General features: G+C 36.5%; 1 protein-coding gene across 1 annotated transcript; it reads right to left on the bottom strand.

The window, feature by feature from the left end:
• Nucleotides 1-1,551: 1,551 nt before the first annotated feature.
• On the bottom strand, nucleotides 1,552-17,484 carry LOC311590921 (vomeronasal type-2 receptor 116-like; the record flags this gene model as incomplete). Its single annotated transcript, XM_084770214.1, has 5 exons — nucleotides 1,552-2,100; nucleotides 2,258-2,451; nucleotides 5,310-5,433; nucleotides 14,328-14,546; nucleotides 16,927-17,484. 5 exons carry the CDS (start codon nucleotides 17,482-17,484, stop codon nucleotides 1,552-1,554), a joined length of 1,644 nt encoding a protein of 547 aa, XP_084626340.1.
• Between the last annotated feature and the right edge of the window lie 7,963 nt (nucleotides 17,485-25,447).

The raw sequence follows: 25,447 nt of genomic DNA, 5'->3' as shown, positions 1-25,447 counted from the left end.
TAGCCTATGAACATAAAGAGGAGGAGGTGATCCCCCTCAATCATAGGTGAGGAAATAGGGTGAAAGTGCGAGGGAGGGAAGAATGGGAGGATACAAGTAATGGCATAAGAATGGAGTTGTAATATAAATAAATTAATTTTAAAAAAGATCATGTAACTGTGGCTGTTCCATCCTGCTATGTCCACTCTATCTACCTTGGCATAGAACGCAAATTTAAGATTATTCTTCAAAGATTTTATATATATAATTTCTACTGTAAGATGAGGTATTATATCCACTCTACTCAAGTACAATATGGGGTTTATTTCTAATACCTTAAAACTGGGATTTCAGGTTGTTTAGGATAATTGATACAAGCTAATTGTTAGTTGATCAAATCATGGTCATGTCAATTATAAGTCTATTTTTAACACAAGTATATATGTTGTACATTAAACAGATAGATATGATTCTATAGATATATACAGTAAAATCATTAGATAATGTCTTCAAATGTCCCAACGATCCACACAATATGATATTTAAAGATTTTTTCTTATTTTAAAGATTTTTTGACCACAAGACAGGTTAAACACAGGCAATACCCAGTCTACCTCAAAGAAGTTGATGAACACCAAAGAACCTCGTTATGAAGATGGTTTCAAGTGCTGCAAACTTCCCATTGGGCAAAAAGTCTTCATTTCTGCCTCATTCTGCCACAGACAGAATTCTGCGCAAAAGTTGGTAAGTAGGGATGGAAGCAGAGTTGATGGCAAAACTCAGCCAAGACAGGGCAAGCAAGTCCTCAACAGTTCCTGACTCTCTAACATATCTGTGTGTATGTATGTATATGTATGTATTTCAGTGTGTGTCTCAGAATATTTTTGTGTACACCTATTAGTTCACATAACCATGGTGTCCAAAAGAAGGCATCTGTTGGATTTTCTGTTTGGAGATATTGTTACAGCTGGTTGGAATGATCATTTTCTCAAGACTGGACTGGATATTGAATCTGGTCCTCTAAAACAGAAAGGCATAACCTTAACTAGTAAGTTATCAATCCATCTTTTGTAACTTTTTTATTTCATAAAGACATTACTCTCTATTCTAGGTAATATTCCTTTAACTCTTATAATACCATTAGGGGTATCTTACCTTCCCCCTGTAAGAGGGACGTTGTTTCAATTTCATCTGTAAATAACTGTCACTCTCCAAAATCTCCTTGTATTTTACTCTCACTATTGAACTGTCAAAAAAGTCATTCATTCATCCAAGTGTTAAAGAATACTTTGAATTTATTGTGAATGTTTTTTATGTTAGAGCAGAAAAGAACTTTTCTGCACTGTACACATGCGAAAAAGATAGGTCTCATGAAAAGAAAGGTTTAGCACAAGCTTTTATGAGAAAGGGTAGATAACTTTAGTAGATATGATACTGACTGGCATCACCATTAGAAAAAAGTGTGACAGTCATTCTGAAAAAAAAAAAGAGATATTGCACTGCAACCTTATATTTGGTGGCTGTGTAGACCCATTATTTGTAAGTTGCAGTTCATATAATATGAGTTTAGGACTAGGATTTCTTTCCGATCTTTTGGATAGAATTTCTTTCTGGCCTTAACAAAATTATGTAGAACTTAGGAACAAAGATACATCCAAGCATACTGGCAGTGGAAGCCAAGATGGAGAAGATCTCCACAGCAACCATGACCATGCCCTTGGTGCTATGATATACAGGGATGAAGCTGACCCAGACACTGCAGAACACAAGCATGCTGAATGTCAGGTAGTTGGCTTCATTGAAGGTGTCAGGCAGGTTCCTCACCAGAAAAGCCACAGTGAATCTTCCCATGGCATGGCAGGCCAAATATCCCAGGACACAGTAGAATGCAGTCACTGAGCCCTTGTTGCACACAATGATGATATGGCCTTTCTCAGAGTGTGCATCAATATCCACAAATGGAGGAGAAGATCCTAGCCAAATTGCACACAGAATTACTTGGAATAGGGAGCACATGGGAATGATGTAGTTAGGTACCCCTGATATTAGAATATACTTCATCCTTCTTCTAGTACCTGTGAGTTTGAAAGCCAGAACTACAATGATTGGTTTTTGCCAGAGCTGTGGAAACAGCCACAGTGAATACAATTCCAAATGTGATCTGCTGCAGGATGCAGGTGGCTATGTTTGGATGCCCAAGGAAGAGCAAGGAGCAGAGGAAACAGAACATGAGTGATATAAGTAAGAGGTAGCTGAGGGTTTTGTTATTGGCCCTTACAATAGGAGTGTCATGGTGCTTCATGAATACCCCAAGAACCACAGCAATGAATGCAGTGAAGCACAAGGCTATTAAGGCAAGAGCCATACCTAATGGATCTTCATAGCTCAGAAAGACCACAGCTTTGTCTATACAGTGGTTCTGCTCTGGGTTGGCATACTGCTCCTCTGGACACATCACACATTGATCCACATCTGATGGAGAAAGGGGGGGTTTATTAGTGCTGCTTCAGTAGTTTATTGATAGGACATTAGAGAAGCATGGCGATATGCACATTTTAATACTGATTATGTAATTTCATGTCATTGTTGCACAACAATGATTTTATTTGGTCATACTCTCTTTAAAGAAAAAGCAATTATTTCTGTGTTTATTCAATTTTGTTTATAATGCTGTCTGTAAGTACAGTTTTCTTACATCATTCTTTATGTTATACTGAAATTACTTAGACTCTTGAGCTCAGGAGAGGTAAATTCATTAATGATGTTGCACCTGAGTGTATTTTAAAATCACTAATTTTGTACATTCATTGTCTCCTGAGGTTATTGTCTGTTTTGTCACTGTTGCCTGTGTGACAGAGGGAGACTCTGTCTTCTATTAGGACAAGACCTGTTGTAAATTTTTGAGTTTCAATTCACTAGCCCAAACACATTCACATAAGTAGAATGAGCAGGCTATGTGTGTGGTTTTTCTTTTTTTTGTTTGTTTGTTTGGTTGGTTTTTCGAGACAGGGTTTCTCTGTGTAGCCTTGGCCATTCCGGACTCACTTTGTAGACCAGGCTGGCCTCGAACTCACAGCGATCCGCCTACCTCTGCCTCCCGAGTGCTGGGATTAAAGGCATGCGCCACCACGCCCGGCTGTGTGTGGTTTTTCTTTGTGTGTGTGTGTGTGTGTGTGTGTGTGTGTGTGTGTGTTTGTGAATGTAGAAGTAATAAGAAATCTCATGAATCTGAATTTTCTTGTACTTTTAAAGAGGACGTAGTATGTGAGAGTGAGATTTGAATGACATATGAATATAATGTTAATGATTGAATACTGCAAAAGTATTAAATAATGCTTTTCTCAGTTGTATGTGTATCTGACCATAGAGACCAGGACTCCTGATAACTGTTAATGGGAAGCACCAACATTGACAGTGAAAGTAAAAAACTCTGATCTTCCTGAGCACTAAAACCTTTCATCTTGATTCCATTTTGTTTGGAATCATTCAGCCCATTCCTCCTCCCTTCTTTTAAACACTGAGACCCAGACTCTGTGAGTGGACTCAAGGACATATGGGAAAACAACATGAGCAAGATAACAAAAGGATTCCAATAGTGGTAACCAAGATTGTTTACATTATCCTATTGTACCCCATTCACAAATTGCAAGACCCAGATGGCAACTGTAATATATGTGTGGGAAATTCCACTCAATCATTGGATAATTGCAGAGAGTGATGATGTGCTTCTAGCTATTTCATTATTTATATCTAGAGGAATGCATTTATGGATAGATAGAATTAGTGAATGTTTTTACATACCTTGGCTAGTTGGCTCAACTGTAAAGGGAATATAAATATTTCTCAGAAAACCAGAGTTCCAATTCCAGTACTTATGTCTGGTGTTTCAAAACTGCATGTAACTCTATCTGCATGTGTTTTGTAGCCTCTCACCTGCATCTGCACTTGTGACATGCATCCGCCATCCCCTAAAACATAAACCTAATTAAAGTGATGAAAACAATTTTGTGTAAATTTTTTGATAGTTGTTAATAAATATGTAAAAAGTTTCTATTATTACTTGCTTTTACATTAAAACAATTTCATTACATGTTGTTTATTATAGACAATGTTGTATGTTGGAGTGAGGAGCCATCCTCTAGGAGTTAGTTACCTACTCCTTCTACATGGATCCTGGCCATGAATTCAGTTTGTCAGCCTTAGTGTCAAAAGATTTATATTCTGGGTCATCTCAATTGCCACTTGTGCCTTTGTCACACACCTTTAGTCTCAGAATTCAGGAGGCAGATGAAGGTGGATCACTGTGCATTCGAAGTGAGCCTCGTCTACAAAGTGAGTCCAGGATGGCCTAGGTAATAGAGCAACCCAGTCTCAAAAAACAACAACTACTACTACAACTACTACAATAACAACAAAAACACACACAAAAAGAAAAAGAAAAAGAACTTTCATTTAATTATATAAGATGACAGGCAAAATATTGAAAAAATATCCATTAGCTGTTTGCATTATTCAGCTCTAAATAAATAATTATTTGACTAATATATTCTTTGTAGGTGGGAATAACATTTTAATATTTTGAACTAAATTCTTTCTATATAAATTATTCTAGGTTACAATATTATTACATTATTAATTGGATCCTGTATATAAAATATTGATTACAAGAATCCTCATATTTCCTCCACCATGTCTGAAGACATATTCCACCCATACCTAGAATCATATAACATCAGACATTTAAAAATTGGTCTTTGGATATTATGAAGTATCTTCCCTCTCATTCTTAGATTCTCACAATCATGAGAGAATTATTTTCCCTCTATATTAAAATAACAGAGAACTTATAATCAGGACGCAACAGTGACATGACAGGATCTGGTTTGTCTGAGGTCCTGTTCTGTTCTGCATGGAATCCTGTACTTATGCGGTGTGCACAAATTATGTAGGGACACATATATATATGCTAAGAGAATACATACATATTTTTAAAATTCTGAGACAAGAATCTAATCTATATAGAGTTTTAGAAGAGATAAATCATTACGAAAGTCTATAAAATTCATGCAAATTAAGGTTTGATTATCAAAATCTTTCTTTGAGAAAATGTGATCTTCTGTCAATTGAAAATGAGTCACAGCGTCCATAAACACATGAGGGTTTATTGTTTGCTGTTGTTCAGGAAATTGTTAATATTTGCATTTCTACAAAGACCTACTTAGGACAGTCATATGTACTATTTGTTGAAGTTTTTTTGACAACTTAAGTATCTCAAAGTGGGTAGGAGATGATGATAAATGTGAAGGTTTCTGTACAGCAACAATACTCACTTGTCTCATTAGAAATTTCATTTTCTGGGCATGGGCTGCATTCAAAACAGCAGGAGGCCATTCCCCCTTTCCAGAATTTTCTGAATCCAGGACCACAGTCAGCACTACACACAGAGGGCAAGATCTGAGAAAAATTAGACACGTGCTGATATCAGATTTTTACCTACTTCTTCCATATATATTATATTAGTTTGTTGAGTTATGAATAACCTTATTCAATAAACATGAACTGATGGAGAACATGTCATTTAGTACATAGTGTAGTGTCAAGCATATAAATATATGGAAATAAATTGATGAAAAATTGAGTTGCTTCCAAACTCCTAGAAATGTAGGAACAAGAATTTATGGTGTGCTGTATGCAAACACTACAGAGAGTTCAGCCACATATTTCTAGTTAATGATTGTCAAGCTGACACTAAGCACAGTAAAAATACAGAGGAAAATTACTTGAGAAATTATGTCCATCAGACTAGATATTGCCTATATTTGTGAGGCATTTCATTTAGTGGTAATTTATGTTATGAGTGACCATCCCATTGTGGGAGGTGCTCTTGCTAGGCAGGGATCTATGAGAAATCCAGCAGAACAAGCCAGTAGCAGAACTTTTTGAGGGTCTAGATTTAGTTCCAAATGCAGAGATTCCTGCCTTGTCTTCCCTTGAAAGTATTTTCTCTGATCCACATCAACTTTTTCCTTACTTTGCTTAGGGTCAGTATTTAATCACAGCAACAGATTAGGAATGTAAGACTAAAAGGCTCTTGCATCAGGGAAATTTGTCCTAGAATCTCAGATGCCAAACATGACTTCCAATAAATTGGCAGTTTAAACTTTGACAGCAGTGTGTAAAGAGAAACAAACGTGAGTGGGCAAATCCTGGTTTATTATTGGTGTAAAGTACTGAATTTCTGTGTATTGACCTGAAGGGTGGATTATTTCCTGAGGGGAACAGGCTCAACAGGGGCTGGAAATACAGGGAACTCTTGAATAAATATTGTTTAATTTAAATTGAAAAAAATTTTTTTGGTTTTTTGAGACAGGATTTCTCTGTGTAGCCTTGACTCTCCTGGATTCATTTTACAGACAAGGCTGGCATTGAACTCACGAAAAGTTTTTCAGTTAAAATAAAATATTGAACTTGAAGATCATTTGTATGCCAATGAACATTGAAATTGGGGACTGCATGGACAATTTATCTGTTTCTGCCTTCCCAGTTTGAATCGTTTGTTCTTTGTTGTGGATAAAAATGTGATCTATAATTGAATTGAATTATGTGATGGATCAATCCTAATTCATTTATGTATGTTGAGCCATGCTTTCATTCTGGGAGTGAAATCATGTTATGCTAAGACTGTGATCTTTCCATTTTGTTGCTGTGTTTTTTTTAGTACATATTTAGTCAAGAATTATTCCATACATATCCAAATTATAGATTATTTTCCAATATTTTCTATTACACTTCATTACAATGCATATCTCCTATACTTTAGAACAGCTTTCTTCATGTATGTGAATGAGCTTTTGACTTTTCCATGGAGGCAACAACGTGTCTTTCTCATAAGCAATTCTCATTACCTTTTTGTGTCAATTACAAAATGTGACTACTACAATTCAGTCATTTAGAATTATTTGTTTTTATTTCCGCATGTTGTTACTGCAATATTGATTCCTTTCTAATGGATGTTCTTCTTTCTGCCATCCTAGTGTTGTCTTTACATAGCTTTGGAAACTTTTTCATTTTACTTATAATTATGAAAGAATTCTTAAAGTATCATTTGTAGTGCTGTTTCAGTGCATAAGAATTTCTGTAATTGTGTTCATTATTGAACTTTGTTCCGTTTCCTTCTATTATGAGATATCAATACACTGTGTATAGTAACTAGCCTTGGTGGTTATGGGTCTAATTTTTTGACACACATCATTGTTACTCTCCACCTTTAAAGGCCTCCACGGTAAAATCTGCAATTCTCCGTGTGCTGCTATTTTATGAATGGGGCTTCTATTTAGCGGCATTCCAAAGCTGCTTCTTGGTACAAAGCAAATTTAAGTATTACATATCAAGTCTTGGCTTATTTTTGTGGTGGTGTATGCCTTTATTCCTAGCACTGAGGGAGGCAATTTCTGTGATTCTGAGACAAGCCTGATTTACTAAATGAGCCCTGGGTACCAAGGCTGCACAGAGAAACCCTATCTAGAAAAACCAAAGAAAGAAACAAGCAAACAGCAACTAAAACAAAGTTAGATAATTTCTGTTGTGGGGAGTTTATTTAGTACTTAAATAAATGCTCTCTCTGTATAGCCACAGATCATGTTTTATTTAAGAAATTTAAAGTTAAATTTTACTGGATATAATGTCTATACCTTTAGTCTGTCCTTTTTTTCCTATTGTGTCCCTGGTTTGTAAATTTGTTCTGTTTGTCACATGCCCTTTGTATCTTCTGTATATCATTCTTCTTTATTGTTTATCTTCATCTTTGAGTATTATAACTCATATGTTCTATTTTCAAGTCTTTGCATCCAGTCTTCAACTTGAAATATTCTCTTGGTGAGAATACTGATGTTTTAATTGATTTATTTTGTTGTTCCCTTACATATTTTAGTTTGATTATTTAACAATTTTTTGTATCTTCCTTACATTCTTGTTTCAACTCTTCACTCAGTGCCTTATTGTATCCAAGTTTTCAAAATCTGAATGTATGCTCCCAGAGTTGATTTGTCTTCTTGATTCGTTGGGAACTCTCTTAAAATTATTATTTTTTCCATTATATAATTTAAAAATTATCTCATGGTTATCTTAGAAGGAGTCAATATAGCATGTTATCTTGCCCAAATCTAATTAAAAATAAAGTGATGCCCAATGAATTAATGATTCAAATACATACATCTCACCAGTGGTACAGATATACTTACAAAATATATATCAATGTAAGATGAAGGTCAGTTGTGAGCTCTCAGGCAATTAGGAGTTGTCTTTAATACCCAGTTACAAAACAGTAAATATTGTTTTTTCAAATTTGTCATTATTTATTCAAATTACATCCTGAATGTTACTACTCACTTGTATCTCCATCTTCCCATGCTCTTTAACACACGTTTTAGTCTCCCCTAGACCTCTGACAATAGGGGTCTTTCTACCCCCACCATATGGCCACAGCATACCAGGTCTCATACTGATACCTTCCTCTCCCTTTCTGTGTGTCCAAGGGCCTCCCACCAAGAAGAAGTGATCAGACATAGGGAAATATAGCTCATTTCAGAGGCAGAGTGTGCTGTACACAGAATTGTGGAGAATGAGCTGTCCAATCTCTAATTCTTCAATACCACTCTCTGCACTCCACCAGGTGTCCAGTGGCAAGTGCCAGCATCTGTGCTAATCCACCGCTAAGGAAAGCCTCTCATAGGACATCAATTTTGAGTTGATATCTTCTTATTAGTGAATGTATACCATGCATGAATATCTAGGTCTTTGTTACCTCACTTTGGATGAACATTTTTAGTTCCATACATTTGCCTGAAATTTTGACGATGTCCTTGTTTTTAAAATCTGTGTAGGAGTCCAGGGTGTAAATGTACCCGAGTTTCTTTATACATTCTTTTGTTGGGAGGCCTCTAGATTGTTTCCAGATTCTGCTTGTTTTGCAAATAGTTGAGAAAATGTATTTGTTGTATGGTTGAGCATCTCTTTTGTATATTCCCAGGAGTAGTATATCAGGGTCGTTAACTTTCTGTATTCTCAATTTTCCAAGAAAGCATCAGATTGATTTCTTTAGTGGTTGTACAAGTTTACACTTCCCTCACTAATGGAAGAGTGTTCCCTTTTCCCCAAATTCTTGACAGCATTTACTGGCACTTGAGTCTTTTTTTTTTTTTTTAGCCATGGTGATGGGTGTAAGATGGAGTGACAGATGTGGTTTCATTAATTCTCCCTAATGATCAAGAACGTTGAACATTTTTAAGTGTGTCTCACTGTTTCATGTGAAAAAACAAAAAATCAGAATACCTAAAGGAATTCTGTACAATGAAAGATCCTCCAGAGGAATCTCCATACCTGATCTCAAGCTGTACTATACAGCAACAGGAATTAAACAGCATAGTCATGGCATAGCAATAGGGTAGTTGATCTATGGAATCAAATCTAAGACCCCCCCAAAAAATCCACACACATATGGAAACTTGATTTTTTAAAAAGAAACTAAATTTAATCAATGGAAAAAAATAGCATCTTCAACAAGTGGTGCTGGTCTAACTGGATGTAGAAAAATACAGTAGACCCATATTTTTACTATGCAAAAAAATCAAATCCAAGTGCATTAAAGACCTCAACATAAAACAGAGTCACTAAATCTGTTAGAAGAAAAGGCAGGAAAGAGCATGGAACTCATTCGCACAGGAGACACTTCCTGAACAGAACTCCAACAGCTCAGGCCTTAAGGTCAACAACTAATAAATTGGACCTCATGAGGCTGAGAAGCATCTTTAAGGCAACAGACACTGTCATCAGAAGAAAGTGACAGCATACAGACTGGGAAAATCTTCACCCATCCTACATCCGACAAAGGTCCAATATCCAAAATACATAAAGAGCTCAAGAAAATAAACACCATCAAACCAAACAACCCAATTAAGAAATGGGGCTTAGAATTAAACAGAATTCTCAGCAGAGGAATATGGAACGGTTGAGAAACACTTAAAGAAATGCTCAACATCCATAGTCATAAGAAAAATTCAAATCAAAATTACTCTTAGATTCCATCTTACACCCATCTGAGTGGCCAAGTTAAAAATTAAAGTGACATCACAAGCTGGTGAGGATGTCGAGAAAGGGGGACACTCCCTCATTGCTGGTGAGAGTGCAAACTTGTACAACCACTTTGGAAATCAATCTGGTGTTTTACTCAAGCCCCAGCTATTGCACTCTTTGGAAAACATACAGAACGTGCTTCTCCATAAAACAAGGTCATATTCTCAGCCATGTTCATAGCAGCCTTATTCGTAATAGCCAGAATCTTGAAACAACCTAAATATTCCTCTGTCAACGAATGGATAAAGAATCTGTGATACATTTACACTATAAAATAGTACTCAGCTCTTAAAAGAAAAGAAATCCTGGAATTTGTGGACAAACGGATGGAACTAGAAATGATCATATTGAGTGAGTTAATGCAGACTAAGAAAGGCTCACATGGTATATACTCACATATAATTGGACACTACCCCTACAGGGGTGTCCCATGAATGTCTTCACTTGCCAAGAGATTTGCATAGATGCGGGACCTCTATTAGGACTCTAGGTCAGTGAAATACATGAGAATAGAGAAATAGAATTTTCCAGAGGGTCCTAGAAACCTACAAAAAGAACATCATGATGGGCAGATCTGGATCTAGGAGGTCTTTTCAAGCTTCTGCACCAACCAAAGACAAATACAGTAAATATTGAACCCTTACTCTGATCTAGGCAAGGGACAGGACATTATCCACAGTCATATGGAGTGCAGGGACTGACTCTGACATGAACTCTGGTGCCCCATATTTGCCCAATTCCCCTTGATGGGAAGGCCCTGTAGCACTCAGAGAAAGGATAGGAAGGCTACGAAGATGAGACCTGATAGGCTGTGACCATATGTTAGTGGCAGATTTCCCTTTCTGTAGCAGAGATATGGCATGGGAATAGGGTGAAAGAGGGCAGAAAGGTGGAACAGAATGGGACAAGAAAGGGGATAAACATTTGGATGTAATCTGAATAAATTAATAATAATAAAAAAGAAAAAATATTTTTATGACCAGTGGATGTTAGGTTCTTTTATTTTGATGTTGTTTGTGGTAGTGTGTTCATCTGCTTATGTTATGCTAAAGTGAAGTAATCTATTTCCAGTGCTTTCTTTGGTGTAGTTAGGCTCTTTGGTTTGGAGTTTTCCTCTTATCATCTTCTATAGGGCTGGATTAAATTTTTTTTATGAATTTATTCTTGTTACATCTCAATGGTTATCCCATCCCTTGTATCATCCCTTTCTTCCCTCCCTTCCATTTCCTTCTTATTCCCCTCCCCTATGACTGTTCCTGAGGGGGATTTCCTCCCCCTGTATATGCTCATAGGGTATCAAGTCCCTTTTTTGGTAACCTGTTGTCCTTCCTCTGAGTGCCATCAGCTTTCCCCTTTCAGGGCTGAATTTATTGATAGGTACTGTGTTAATTTAGTTTTTCATGGAATATCTAATTTTCTTCATCTATGGTTAGTGAACTTTTTATTGGGTATAGTAATCTGGATTGGCATCTCTAGACTATAATGGTTGTAAGACCTCTGCTCAGGCCCCTTTGGCTTTCATGGCCTCTGCTGAAAACTCAAATGTGATCCTGTTATGTTTGGAATTGTAAGTTACTTGGCCATTTTCTCTTGATGCTTTTAATGCTTTTTCTTTGTTCTGTGCATTTTGTGTTTTGATTATTATGTGGCAACATGATTTTCTTTTATAGTCTACTCTACATGGTGCACTGTAGGTCTCTTTTATGCTTATAAGCATCTCTTTCCTCAAATTGCAGAAGTTTTCTTCGATTATTTTGTTGCAAATATTTTCCTGGGTTTGGATCCTGGCATCTTCTCCATCTTCTCTTTCCTCAAATCCTAGGATTCTTAGGTCTCATCTTTCAGTGCTCTCCTTGATTCCTTGGATGTTTCATGTCAGGAATTTTTAAACATTTTCTTTGATGGTTTCATCAAATTATTCCATTGTATCTTCTACACCTGAGATTTTTACTTCCCTTTCCTGTATTGTGTTGGGGCTGATTATCTCTACAGGTTCTGTTTTCATTTTTAAATTCTCTTTCTAGGTCCTATAACCCACAATTCAGTTTGAGATTGTGTAGCAATGCACAGGGCTGGGATGAGTGTGTGTGGCTTTGGAGACCAGGCCAGTGCATACCTGTGCCTGGGATATTTCTGTGGATTAGCCAGGGGATGTGAGGTCAGATCTTCCTGTGCTGCAAAGCCTGGAATTTTAGTTGAGCCTGAAGAAACAGACTGTAGTGCCCTGCAGCTCACTGTGTACTCCAAGACACAGAGTCTGAGATGTAGAGTGTAGATCCAGCTTTCATACAGACATCCAGTCTCTGGGGCCTGGGCACATGCCCACAGGGGAACACTAATGTCTTTGTGGACCCATTTATGTGGCTTGAGGTCAGACCCACCCATCTTTCAGACAGTGTGGATTGCTCTAACCCAGGGTGTTCCAGTTCTTGCTATGAATCTTTCAACCCAGTCCCTTGGTTCAGTCTCTCTGATAAGACAGAGTACATTATCTTTGCTCCCATCTTGGATCCTCTTATAATTATTATTAATTGGTTGTTTAATATGTCATGGAACATTCTTTCATTTAAGTCTATAACATTGGAGTTACGTTCTTTCTTTTCATATCTTCCTATTGATGCTTATTTTTTCTGTATTGTGATATGTATATGGGGGATCAGAGCATTGCTTATATTGTTTGACTTCTGTATACTCATCCAGTGTTCACTTATGTAATATTCTACTTAGATGTGGTTATAACAAATATGAGTTTTCAATTCTTACTACAGAATTGATATGTATTTCAGTAGCTACACCTTAAATTCACATGTTTTCCCCTTAGATAGTCTTTTCTCACCACACTGAAGAGAATAATTGACTATAAGTTTTATATTTTCTGGGGAATATGACGTATCACTTGACATAAAAATTAAAGACATTCCTGAATTTAAATCTTTTAAATTCGATGAACTTTGAAGTGGGTAATTTGAAGTAAATACCTTAACACCATTCACATCAGAATTCATACGAATAATATACACAGCATATAGCATGTAAAATTTCTTTTGTTAAAGCCATATTTGTATTACTATCAATCCACGTCATAAAGAGAATTAAAAATGAAATCCCATTATTGTTTATACCAATAACCATTCTATAATTCAGGGCATTAAACAAGATTATTCTCTTGAAAAATTTCTTCTTCAGTGTATCACTCAGGGCTGGGGAAATGGCATAATGTCAGTAATAATTATTGATCATAAAACAGACCCAACTTAGACTATGACAACATACTTTTTTCAAAAATCTGTCTTATGTTTCCAGGAATCTGAACCACTTCTTGGGATGTGCTAGTATTTCATAGACATACATACAGATAAAACATTTATAAAAAAGTGAAAGAAAATTAATTTGATAAAAACTAAGTTTATAAATCTTAGAAAATCTAACATGGTTCATAATATATATGTATATATATACATATATATATACATACATTTAATCTTTAGAAGCTCAATGTAAAAATAATTAAGCAGTATTACATAATAAAATGAATGATAAGGTATTTTTTGTCAAATATCTGTCTTAAGTTTCCAGGAACCTGAAACACTTTTTGGCATCCATATGCATGACATGTGTCAGTATTTCATAGACATATGTACAAATAAATCATTTATAAAAAAGTGAAAGAAAAATTAATTTGATAAAAACCAAGTTTATAAATCTTAGAAAATCTAACATGGTTCATGAAAGTATATACATATATAAACATTTAGACTTTAGAAGCTCAATGTAAAATAATTAAACAATATTACATAATAAAATGAATGATTTATATATTTTTCCTTGCTCCATCCTTCAACAACCTCAATATCTTTGACATTTGTGCCAGAGGCACAACAGAAATGGAAAAATCACTGTTTTGTGATAAAACTGGAACCAAGAAACTATCGCTCATTTTAGAGCAAGTAATATTAAACAGTAGTAATAGACAATGTTATAGTCCTATTGAAAACCAGAAAGACCTCTGATATGATAAATGTAACTGTATGGAAATAGAATGTTCAAAGAAGGAATAAATATATCACATCAAAAAGCGAAAAAAAGAAACATAGTATAATAGGACAACTTTTGATTCCTTAGCTGACAATCTATTTTATTTCAGTAATTTCGAAAGTGCACACATGACAGTGTTTATTGGTGAGTCAGGTAAATCAGTACAATCAGTTCAAACCTACCTTTGTACTTCCTGTGGCCCATTCCATCATCTCTGCAGATAAATGGAGCTCTTGACTGTGTGCAAAATATGGGCTGAAACTTCCAATCTTCACCTGAATTTCAAGACTTTGTTGCCAATTGGATATATAGAAAATGTCACATTCCTCCTTCAGTTGGTTCATATTTACTCTGTCACCAACTGGATTTGTGAAGTGGATGTTCCTCAGAATGTCATAAAGCTGAAATAGAATTGGCATACTGTAGTGCATAATCGCTTTCTTGAATCCAGACCGTGAAATCTGACTTTATCCTAAAGGCAAATTTAATGAACGTATCCAGGGCAAAATATCAATTAAAGCAACTGGATAAATAAAATTAACATCTCTGTGATGATCTGGAGACCTAAGACATGGTGGGCTTCTATGAGGATATGGGAGTGAGTGTAGGTGAGACTCCAAGTAGCAAGGGTCATGAAGACTACACAGAACACTTTGGGGAGGGAGAGGAACACCAAGGAAGCCAACAAAACTTCAACCCAAAATTTACCCAGCCTATGGGAAATGCAAGGATATAGATAGCGGTAAGATTGAGGAGATGTCCAAACAATGCCTGCATCAACAGGAGACCCACCCCATGGAAGAATGCTGGACCCTGACACTATTAATGACATTCTGCTATGCTTGAACATGGGAGCCTAGCAAAGCTGTTCTCTGAGACCCTACACCCAGAAGTAGATGGAGGCAGATGCTGAGATTCACAGCCAAATACACGGTAAAATGTATGAAGTCTAGATGAAAAGTTGGGAGGAAAGGAAGAAGAATCTGGGAGTAACAGATCTCCACAAGTAGGCCAAAATTTCTAGCTAACCATGGCCCAGAGCGGCTTGTGTAGTTTGAAACACACACTAAGAATCATGCATAGGCTGGACCTAGCACCCCTACACATATAAAGCCAATGGGCCCCTCAGGCTTCATGTGGGCCCTATAATGAGGATCGATCAGGGTGTCTCAGATTAAGACACATTTGCAATCTGTATGATCACTACAACCTGGTAGAGATTCCTCCCCTGGCCACAGGGAAGAGGAAATGCTCAGCCCTGACTCACTTGATGAGATTCGGTGAGTTGTTAAGAGGGATCCTCTTTTTTGAGGAGTAGGGTAGTGGGGATGGATGTAAAGTGTGATTAGGAGAATCTGAGAGAAGAGCCGACCATCAGGATATAAGAGAATAGATAAATTAACTAAACTTAAAAATTACCATAATGTCCCTGGAATTTTATAGATCTCAAGATTATACTGCCAAAACCAGAAACATATTTGCAGAACCAAATGAGATATGCAGTATGAACACACACACACACACACATACACACACACTCACACACACTCACACACAAACACACTGACACACACATAGACACTAACAGACACATACACATGTTACTACACATAGAAAGGTTCCTTAATCGTACAGAATATACACACAATAGAGGAACACACTTATTTACACAGATACACACACGTCGCCACACTTATACACATACAAGCACTCCCAGGTAGAGAAACATACAGATGTAGAAGAAGAAAAAGCATATTCACACACATAGCCTGACAAGTACTCAGGAGAAAAGCAGATATAAACAACCACGTAGAATGACACAGACAGATAAATTGGTGGTCAAATCCAACATATACAGATAGGCAGGAATAAAGCCAGGCATACATAAAGTCACACACACACACACACACACACACACACACACACACACACACAGCAACACAGATATACCTACATGCAAGCACATTGACTGAAACACACAAAAAAAAATACAGAATTATTCACCTCACAACAAGTTCAATGACAAATATACACAAAAAGATATAGACAGGCACAAACACACATACAGAAAGACATTGCTACATACAAAAATGTATGTTCACATCCACAGATAAATGGGAAGATAAGCAGATAGAATAGAAACATCTATACACAGCAACAGCAACAAATATATGCAAAGAGATGCACAACAACAGGAAAAACACACAGATATCCAACGTGATAAGTATAATTTGTCACATATAAACAAACATGTATGTATGAATTGAATTCCAGCACTATTTCCTATGTAGTTAGTTTCACCAACTGAAGTAAGGATCCTCATACCTACAGTGGGTGCTGAATCACTTTAAAAACCTTGGAAAACCGTCCATACAGTTATTACAACTTATTTGACAATTAATGAACAAGGGCTTATCCCTATATTATGGAGAGGATTAACTTGCAAACACAGATTATGCTTCCAGTTTTGAACTGGTGTGTGGATATTGAGGTTCTGTGTATCAAAGTCAATAACCACCATAAACAAAAATCCCTACCACACTAGAACCTTTACATTTTGCATTTTTACTTGTATTTCTTTTCTTTTCCCTTAAATAATTTATACAGATTACATCCCAATTATTATCTTCTCACTTGGATCTTCCCATTAACCCTTCTCTCTCACTTTCACCCTATCAAGCTTTATATTTCATTTTTACTACACTCAGATAGCGCCTGTGAGAGCCTTATAAAAGTATGTCTTTGATGACATCAAATACTATCCAATCGAAGAAACAGTACCTTAAAGCACTGATGATTGTAGTTCTTCCATGAGCTTATTTCCTGAAGAGCTATGTAGTGAAATAACCACTCATGACTGGCATGAGCAAAGGTGTACACAGCATTGTATATGTCATAACTGCTACCACTAAAGGCCATGTCAAAAGAATTTTCCATTAGCCACTCCAATGTGGTATTGGATGAGCAGTTCTTCATTGTGTTATAGTTAGATGCCAAGGCTTCACAGTTAAAGTCCATCCACTCCAGGCTTGCCAGATATTTGTCAGAGTATTTGATAGGGTTCAATGTCTGGACAAAATTTTTGAAACCTGAAATATCCGGATGATGGTGTGTAAAAGTAAGAGTTCCATGAAATGAATCCAGTGTGTAGTCCCTCTTACTTATAGTGTCATCCCACTGTGAGGTTGTGATCCATATTCTCTTTATACCTAGAGATTCCCACCTTCTTACACTCAAAGCTAGTGTATACTCTATGTCACCATAAATGATGACCACATTTGTGGAAGATGTCATGATTTTGTTGTAATACACTTCTGCTCTTGACATGTATAACTCCATGTTGATTGGGATCATGTTCACAAAGGCAAAGCAGACTGTGTTTATTTCCATCTCTCTCCTCAAATATGAGAGAAATTGTATGCCCTGATCATTGTCTGAGATGACTAGCCCAACCCAGTTCCATTTGAAATAAAGTATGAAGGATACTATGGCCAGGGCTAAAGATATATCCTTAGGGGCCATCTGATATAGAAAAGGATATTGTTCATGATCATTTAGGACAGGATGGAAAGGCCCAAAAGTAAGAAGACAGACCTAGGACACAAGTAGCAGCATGAGGCAGCATGAATATGTAAGAACTTGTAAACACATTTCTTTTCAGAGAGTTATAGAGCTGTTATGCCTTCCCTCATCTCTATTTCAAAGAAGGACATGTAGGTGAAGACCTATCATGTCTCTAAATACTAAGGCCCTTGAACACGTAGATTGATATAATCATGTGGTCGTTCTCCTGCTTAAACTCTTTTTAGAATCTCAGAACCGTACCAAAAGAGACATGATATCAAAAGTCCCACTCCAAAATCTCTCAGCTTGTAAATTAAGAACAGGTTCATGAGTGTCTGTATTATTGCTGTTGTTTCCCATCTTGTTCCTGTAAGCAACACTCCACACGTTGGCTTTCTTGTACAGTCATAATTAGGTAGAACATTGTTTATGGCCATATGCATATGACTGGTGAATTGTGATAGTGTCTTACAACCAAATCCAATGAAGTCAAACAGAGAGATATTTGGTAAAAGACCAGGGTTCTTGTTGACTTCGTTCATGGAAAAAGCCAATGCAAAAGAAAATCGCTGGCTATTTGGTGTTGTGCTGTAAAAGATACAGTGTTTATTATGGGCAGAGATATACAGCTAATCATTTGTAATGAATACAAGAAATATCCTTTATTGAACAGTATTTCCTCCCACCTCCAAAGACTGAAACAGCTGTCGTGTGTTGTGGGATTATAATAACATAAGAAGCTGGAAATTACAAAAGCTTTAAACACTCCTGAGAGTGTGTCTCCCATATATAATATGTGATATTGACATCTTCCACAGAGACTGTTTCTATGTCTTGTTTTGGATGCTGTCTCAGAAGGTAAAGACACGAGCATACGTTTGACCAAAGAGAATTTCTAAAGAAATCTTAATTTGAAATTATTGAGCAATATCAAAATATATTTGATTGTGAGATGCCTTAGATTTTAATAATAAAATTAATGAAATTAGCTAAGGCAGTTAAAGGAGGAATTATGGGTGCACAGTTGCCCTTATAATGGGCTATATTTTGCTCCTGCACTTAAATTTATTTATAATTAGAGGCAATATATGTAACAAATCACCTCATATCCATCGCTATCTCCTGTGTTTTTTCTTCCAGTTTGACTACTAGAGAAATAAAATCCTTTTGTAAATTTTGTTGTTATCCAAATTCTTATATATAAAGAATAATTGATAAAAATATATGTATGCACATGTTTGTGTGGACAAGAATTTTTTAGGCCACAATATGATAATAAAATCCACGGCTTTTAAAATTTATACATCGCTCTAGACTATTCTGACTCAAATGTACAGGCACACACCTGCTTCTGTCCCTGAGATCAGAGATTAAGTTCACAAACCACCACCCAATTATGATTCATCTATTTTTGTTTACACACACATGTGATGTACTCACACTGCGCATATCCTGGTAACATATTTTTTCTCCTAGAAGACATCCTTAGCTAGATGTGGTGGTACATGCCTTGTAATGCCAGTACTCAGAAAGGCAGATGCAGTCAGATTACTGTTAGATTGAAGACATCATTTTCTATCAAATGAATCCATAATAACCAAGACATTACCAAAAAATGTCTCAAAAACATTATTTTGCCTAACTTTTTCGTAACACTAACATAACTTTAGCTCCCTACTGAGAACAAGAAACATTCAGAACTTCCAGTAGCTTTGTAAATGCCATAAGTTATGTTTATAAAATAGAATACAAAGGTGTGTGAGAATGTTAATTTTTAAATAAAAACAATCATTGCATCAATTGGCATAAAACCATAGCATATTATAGTTTTGTTTATGAGAAAAAATAATTCATCTCTCTTCCATGTCAAGTGCTATCTGTCCAATGTACTTCAAACCTACTACATGATTTTGAATGATTCACTCAGAATTATGTACAGTCAGTTTCTATTTAAAAGTTGTATCTCTGTGGTGTTTTTATTTTTTAAAATAGTCTCTATTAGAATATTCTTTACCTATGCAGAACATGTATCATTTAGAATTTCAGTAACAGAAAAAAGAATTCAGATTCGGGATTGTGCTTTTAATCACTATATCCTGCAACAAATGTTGGGAAACATCAAAATTTTAAGCTGTATTCATAACCTAGTTGTCCAATGTTCTGTGTTTGAAACAACTGAGAAATTCAGAAACTTTGTATGAATCCTATATTTCTAAAACATTCAGCTACTCATAGAAAAATTATGGAAAGAGAAATGAAAGAGGTAAATATGTCTAAAGTCTCAGAAAATAAAGAATTCATACATAAAAGGAGAAGATGTATGGCTGTTAAGTAATGTCAAAATTTAGTTAGTAAGTCACTTCTCTGTTCTCAAGTGTTGCCACCTTTAACATGATACAACTGCCACTCAGGCAAGCAAAAAAAAGATCTAAAGTGTAAACAGTGTGAGTGATAACCTCACTTTTCAAAGAATCCAAACATATCCTTTACAGTCCAAGAGTGTGAAGAACTCACCTTGGTTATATATAAAAGCTAGTTTTTGCACAACTATACAAGTAAGTATGGAGCAACAGGAACATAGTTCCCAGTAACCTGATCTCTTACTTCCATTCTCAATACATCTTCAGAAACCACAGTGTGACCACATGCAAGGAATTGGAGAGAGTGTCTTTGTATCTATGTGGAAGCTCTCAAGAGCTATGTGTAGCACAAACACTACTAACACAAACACTACATGCACAAGGAGATACAGCAGACTGTACAGTCATTTACTGTAATGTACTAAGGATAAAACTTGTTGAAATATATGGGATTGCTTTCAGTCATACATCACTCGCTATGGTATAATGGAAACTATGATTAGGAGGGCTATATTTGTTGGGTCACTATGAGAGATGTTTTTTTCAGTCAACCTACTGCTTTCAATGAGGTGCCTAACAGAAATAAAATCAGAAAGTTCCTGAAGATAATTATAAGTAGAAAAAATCAAAGTAGCTGTAAAGAAGTAATAGTTCACTCTTGTTATACAGGCTGTGAGAACATGACAGGAGACTCAAAGTATTGCTATGATCCTCATCAAATACCCCACGAAATATGTGTCAAGATATTTACCTGGGAGATTTTAAAAGCACTTTCAATTTATTCACATATTTGTTCCAATGCTCTCTGCCTAGTTTCTTAGGGTTTACTCCAAGGAAGAAGACACAATTTGCCCCCAAGTCCAGTTCTTTATCTTCCTTCAACTTCATTCTTTAATAGCACCTAGGATGCATCAAACTGGCCAGGAGAAGGGGGATCTTAAGTAGCAAGAAATGGAAAATGAAAGCACACATACTTGTCCTGCCTTAAACCTGGGCAATGTGGAATCTCAACTGCCATCCACACATGAAATGAGCACCTATGTTTTTTGACCTGCTTTTATTTCTCTGGTCAAAGAGACTCTAGCTGTATGTTCTTGTTTCCTTGTTTTCCACATTGATGCTGATTGCTGGAGGAATTTTTAACACTCTCTTCCCTGGGGTGCAACCGATATCCAGAGTCTATAGGAAAAGCATGGGTAGGTAAATAAATATGTGAATAGTTCAATGAACTCACATATGTTTTAAAATTTAAATCCCTGGGAGAAAATTCTTTTGTTCAAATTTGTTCCTTTGATGTCCAAACAAAATGATTATGTGAGGAAAATAAAAATGATCTCAGTGCATTCTGTCAGATGATCAACATGGAAACACACAGAAATGGTTAAGGAAGAACTCACAACACTCCAATTTATGGGGACACATTGGGAATTGCATTGTAAAACACAAGGCAGAGAGAGATTTACACATTTAAACCAATTGAGACTCGAAAAGCAACCATATGGGGACCATTCTCAACTTTTTACTGATACAGATTATCCAAGCAAAGCCTTTGCTTCCAATGTCTTGAAAATCAATAAACAGGCCCAGTACAGAAATCTACATAGTATTGCTATATCCAAAATCATCTACCTTGTTTACAAATTAAAGGTTGATATTTAAAGGTTCAGCAAGATCTAGAGAGAACATCAGATGTGTGTACATTGTTTCAAATCCTAATAAATAGCAAGCAGTCCTACACCCAACCAATCCTTGTTCATGAAAATGTAAGCCCAATATTTGAGTTCTAAATCACTGTCAACCTCCCAGATTCTCCATTTTCAAATTCAATACTGTGGGCTGAACCATTTCTTCTACTTTTTTTTGATTCCCTAAACTCCTTTTTTTCATTTTACATTCCAGTCATGGCAGTGAAGAAGTATTGTCTTGAGTTTCTCAGAGTAAATAACAACTAGGAAGCAACACTTTATTTAATCTGTCAACTCTTTTGTAATTTTTCTATTCATCTACTGATGAATTTATGCTCATGAGGTTCTTGAAATGAGTATGGAGTTCCAGAAAAGCAGTACTCATGCAGAAAATTGTCACGTTTGTCCATTGATATAGATTATTTAGCATTCAAGATGAGAAGACAAACTTTGTAATTTTTTCTGTGTCTTGTTGTATAGTTAAGAAACATCATTTAACTTATACATGACCTGTGGTTCTGTGATGAGCTCTCCTGGAGTGCTAAGACATGGATAGAAAGGAAAGTCACCAGAGAAGACTTTCCTAGGTAGATAGAAATAAATTCATCTTTTAAGCTGGGAAGTGAAATCTCCACTACAAGATGTGGAGCATGGTATTTAGTTTTAGTGTGTAAGAATAATTATTTATTTAAAAATTCTTACAATGTAGTCGGATACCTTAGAGTCACTCACATGTGTCAGGTACCTAACAAGTGTTTATCTGTCTGTCATCCATATCTAGTTTTAATCTTACTACTGATTTCACTCCTCAGTTCAAAATCCTCGTTTTGAATCTATGCCATTTGTGAGTGTGTGTTTGCTCAATTTGTGAAATAACTGTGGTATTTTCTTCAGTATTATTCTAAATGGTGGTCTTTTAAAAGGTTTGTTTTTGGAGACAGAATTTGTCTGTGTGTATCCCTTGCTGTCCTTTGTAGACCAGGCTGGCCTTGAAATCACTGAGATCTGCATGGATCTGCCTCCCAATTGCTGGGATTAAAGGCGTGTGCCACCACAACCTGGCTATCACCCATATCCCAATACCTTCAGGCATTTTCAAGCTTAAATTCAGTCCCTACATGGCCTCTGCTTGATATTTCAGTCTCATCAACCCCCCTTTGGCACATACTATTTGGCGCTGTTGGTCTTCTTGTGGAGCTAGTGTTCCCTCCAAGGCCTTCTCTCCTTCCACTTTTCCACAAACTGTGTGCTCTGCCACATTTCAATGTATTCTCAGCATTCATTTCAATTGATTTTTTTCACTGAGCCTCTAAAAACACAGCTGTTGTACCCTTCTGTCTGTGAGTATAACAGAGTATTGTTAATAGTGTCAGAGGTTGGCTCTCTTGCATGGTGTTGATATGAATTACTTGGACATTCCCTCAATTTCCTCTCACTCTGTAACACCTCACATATTGAAGCCATGGTAAATTTAGGTTCAAAGTATTTTGGGGTTTGTTTCTGTTCCCCACTCACTACTAAGAATCTAGTCTATACAGAGGTTTTCCTCTTCTGTCAACATGTCCCCTGTTGGTAGGTTGTCTTAGTTTGAGTCACCATGATATCATTTTCCTCTGACTTGGCATTGAGCAATAAGTGAAGAAGAAATTTCCTAATTTTACTCACCTCTCCTCTGTACTCCTCTGTGTCTTCTGGAATCCAGGTGAAATCCAGAGTGATAGCCATCTCCACAGCTATTTATTGGTGATGCCCCTTTAAACCAAATCCCACCTGTCTCTTCTAAATATAATCAGATTTTCTTAAAGAGTTGTTTATTTATTATGTACACAATGTTCTCCTTACATGCATGCCTGCAGGCAAGAAGAGGGCACCAGGATCTCATTGCAGATGGTTGTAAGCCATGGTGCACTTGGTAGAAATTGACTTCAAGAACTACAGAAGTCCTCCCAGTGCTCTTATCCAGTGTGCCTTCATCTCATCTCATTCTAACCATATTTATAATTAAAATCTGGTTAAGTAAAGAATTTATACAATGAAATACATTGTTCTTCAAAATGTTGAGTTTTATTATCTCATTTTTAGATGAGGGATGGATGATTAGAATTTGAGGATACGCAAACAAGACTAAGAGATGAAGGTGAAGGAGGCTAAGATTACATTCAGTTGTTCATTTAATCATCTTTACAATAATCACTTGCTTGTGTGTGCTGAACACTTAATAATACAAATATTTTACATTTATTTATTTATTTATTTATTTATTTATTTATTTATGTAGTGTGTATGCATGTGTGCTTCTTCACGGACTTAGTTAAATGGTTCTCTTTGTGCAGTATGAGTCCTGGGATGGAAGTCAGGGAGTCAGGCTTTGTCACCCCTCCAGTGGAATCTGTGTGACAAATACCATGCAGGGCTGATGCTAAGACCCCCGAAAAGGCAAGTATCTCCTGGACTAGGGTTGATTTTCTGCTGGGAGTAAAGCTGCTGTTAATTTTTTCATTGTGCTTTGATATATTCTTTATTCTTTAGTTTTAACAGCATTTCACTCCCAAATTAGGAATCTCAGACATAACCATGGTCACTAGGAGATGACCCTGACTTGGGACTGCAGCCAGGAACTGTCCAGGTCCAGAGTAGTCCTGCATTACTTCCACTTTTAAAAGAAACATGGCTAGAAATGAACCATTATTTAATAAGTTATGCTATGGTCTACAAAGAAATGGAGTATTTCAAAAAATTCCAGGTAGTAACACTCAGCTATCAGAGATGGAACTAATAGAAAATGAAAACCAGTCTTGGCACACAGGTGCTGCAAAGTTTTGTAAGGGAGAGAAGTTTAACCCTGGAATAAGGGAACACATACATATTGATACAAAGCCAGTAACTTAGAAATGATGACGTCTTTTGCTGTGTGTTCTCTACCTGGTACTGTTTCATTCAACTTTGTAATTCCAAATATGACAACACAATAACTTTGCATTCTGTACCTGAACTGCCTATGCTTGAACCTGCTCTGTGGGAAAATGTAACGACATTCCCTTCACTTTTGAAATGTATATTTAACAGCTTAGACTGCTAGCTGCAAAGTACCCTCAGATGCAAGACTCTCTGTGTGGGTGTGTCTGTTTGCCACACCTAATCTCTGTTCACTGACGTTTCTAGAACCCCCATTCCCAGGGACCTACCCCTGATTGAGCCTGTCCATGGCCGGTGGTGCCCGATCAGAAGGGCTTGGAGCAAGGTTATCTCTCCTCTTTTTACATATTTTTTCAAACAGATATAAAGACCTCCCCATAGAGTGCTGCAGACTCCTCAGCAAAGGACAGGCTGAGCCAACAGGGCAAGTAGGTAAGAACCATGGGGCGATCTCAGTCCTAGAAGAGAGTTATGTTCTTGGCAGTTTTAAGTCATATGTCTGAAGATAGAGGAATAAAAACCTCAAAAAAGAAGTTGTCATAATTTTATGACTTTTTGTTAAAAGTGAGTCCCTCGTTCCTGTGGGAAGGAAGCCCGCCTTTAGAGAACTGGAAAAGAGTAGGAAAAGAAATGAGGAGATATTATGAAGCTCATGGTTCAAGTCAGAGACCAGCACAGACATTTTCCTTGTGGGTAAATATTAGAGATCTGTTATTAGACAAACGTGGAATGCAGTTCTTTGTAGAGGAAGCATCCACTGAGGAGGAGGCTGCTCCA

This window comes from Acomys minous, assembly GCF_964271855.1.
Source record: "Acomys minous genome assembly, chromosome: 20".
NCBI lineage: Eukaryota > Metazoa > Chordata > Mammalia > Rodentia > Muridae > Acomys > Acomys minous.
This window is presented reverse-complemented; position numbering and strand designations above follow the sequence as displayed.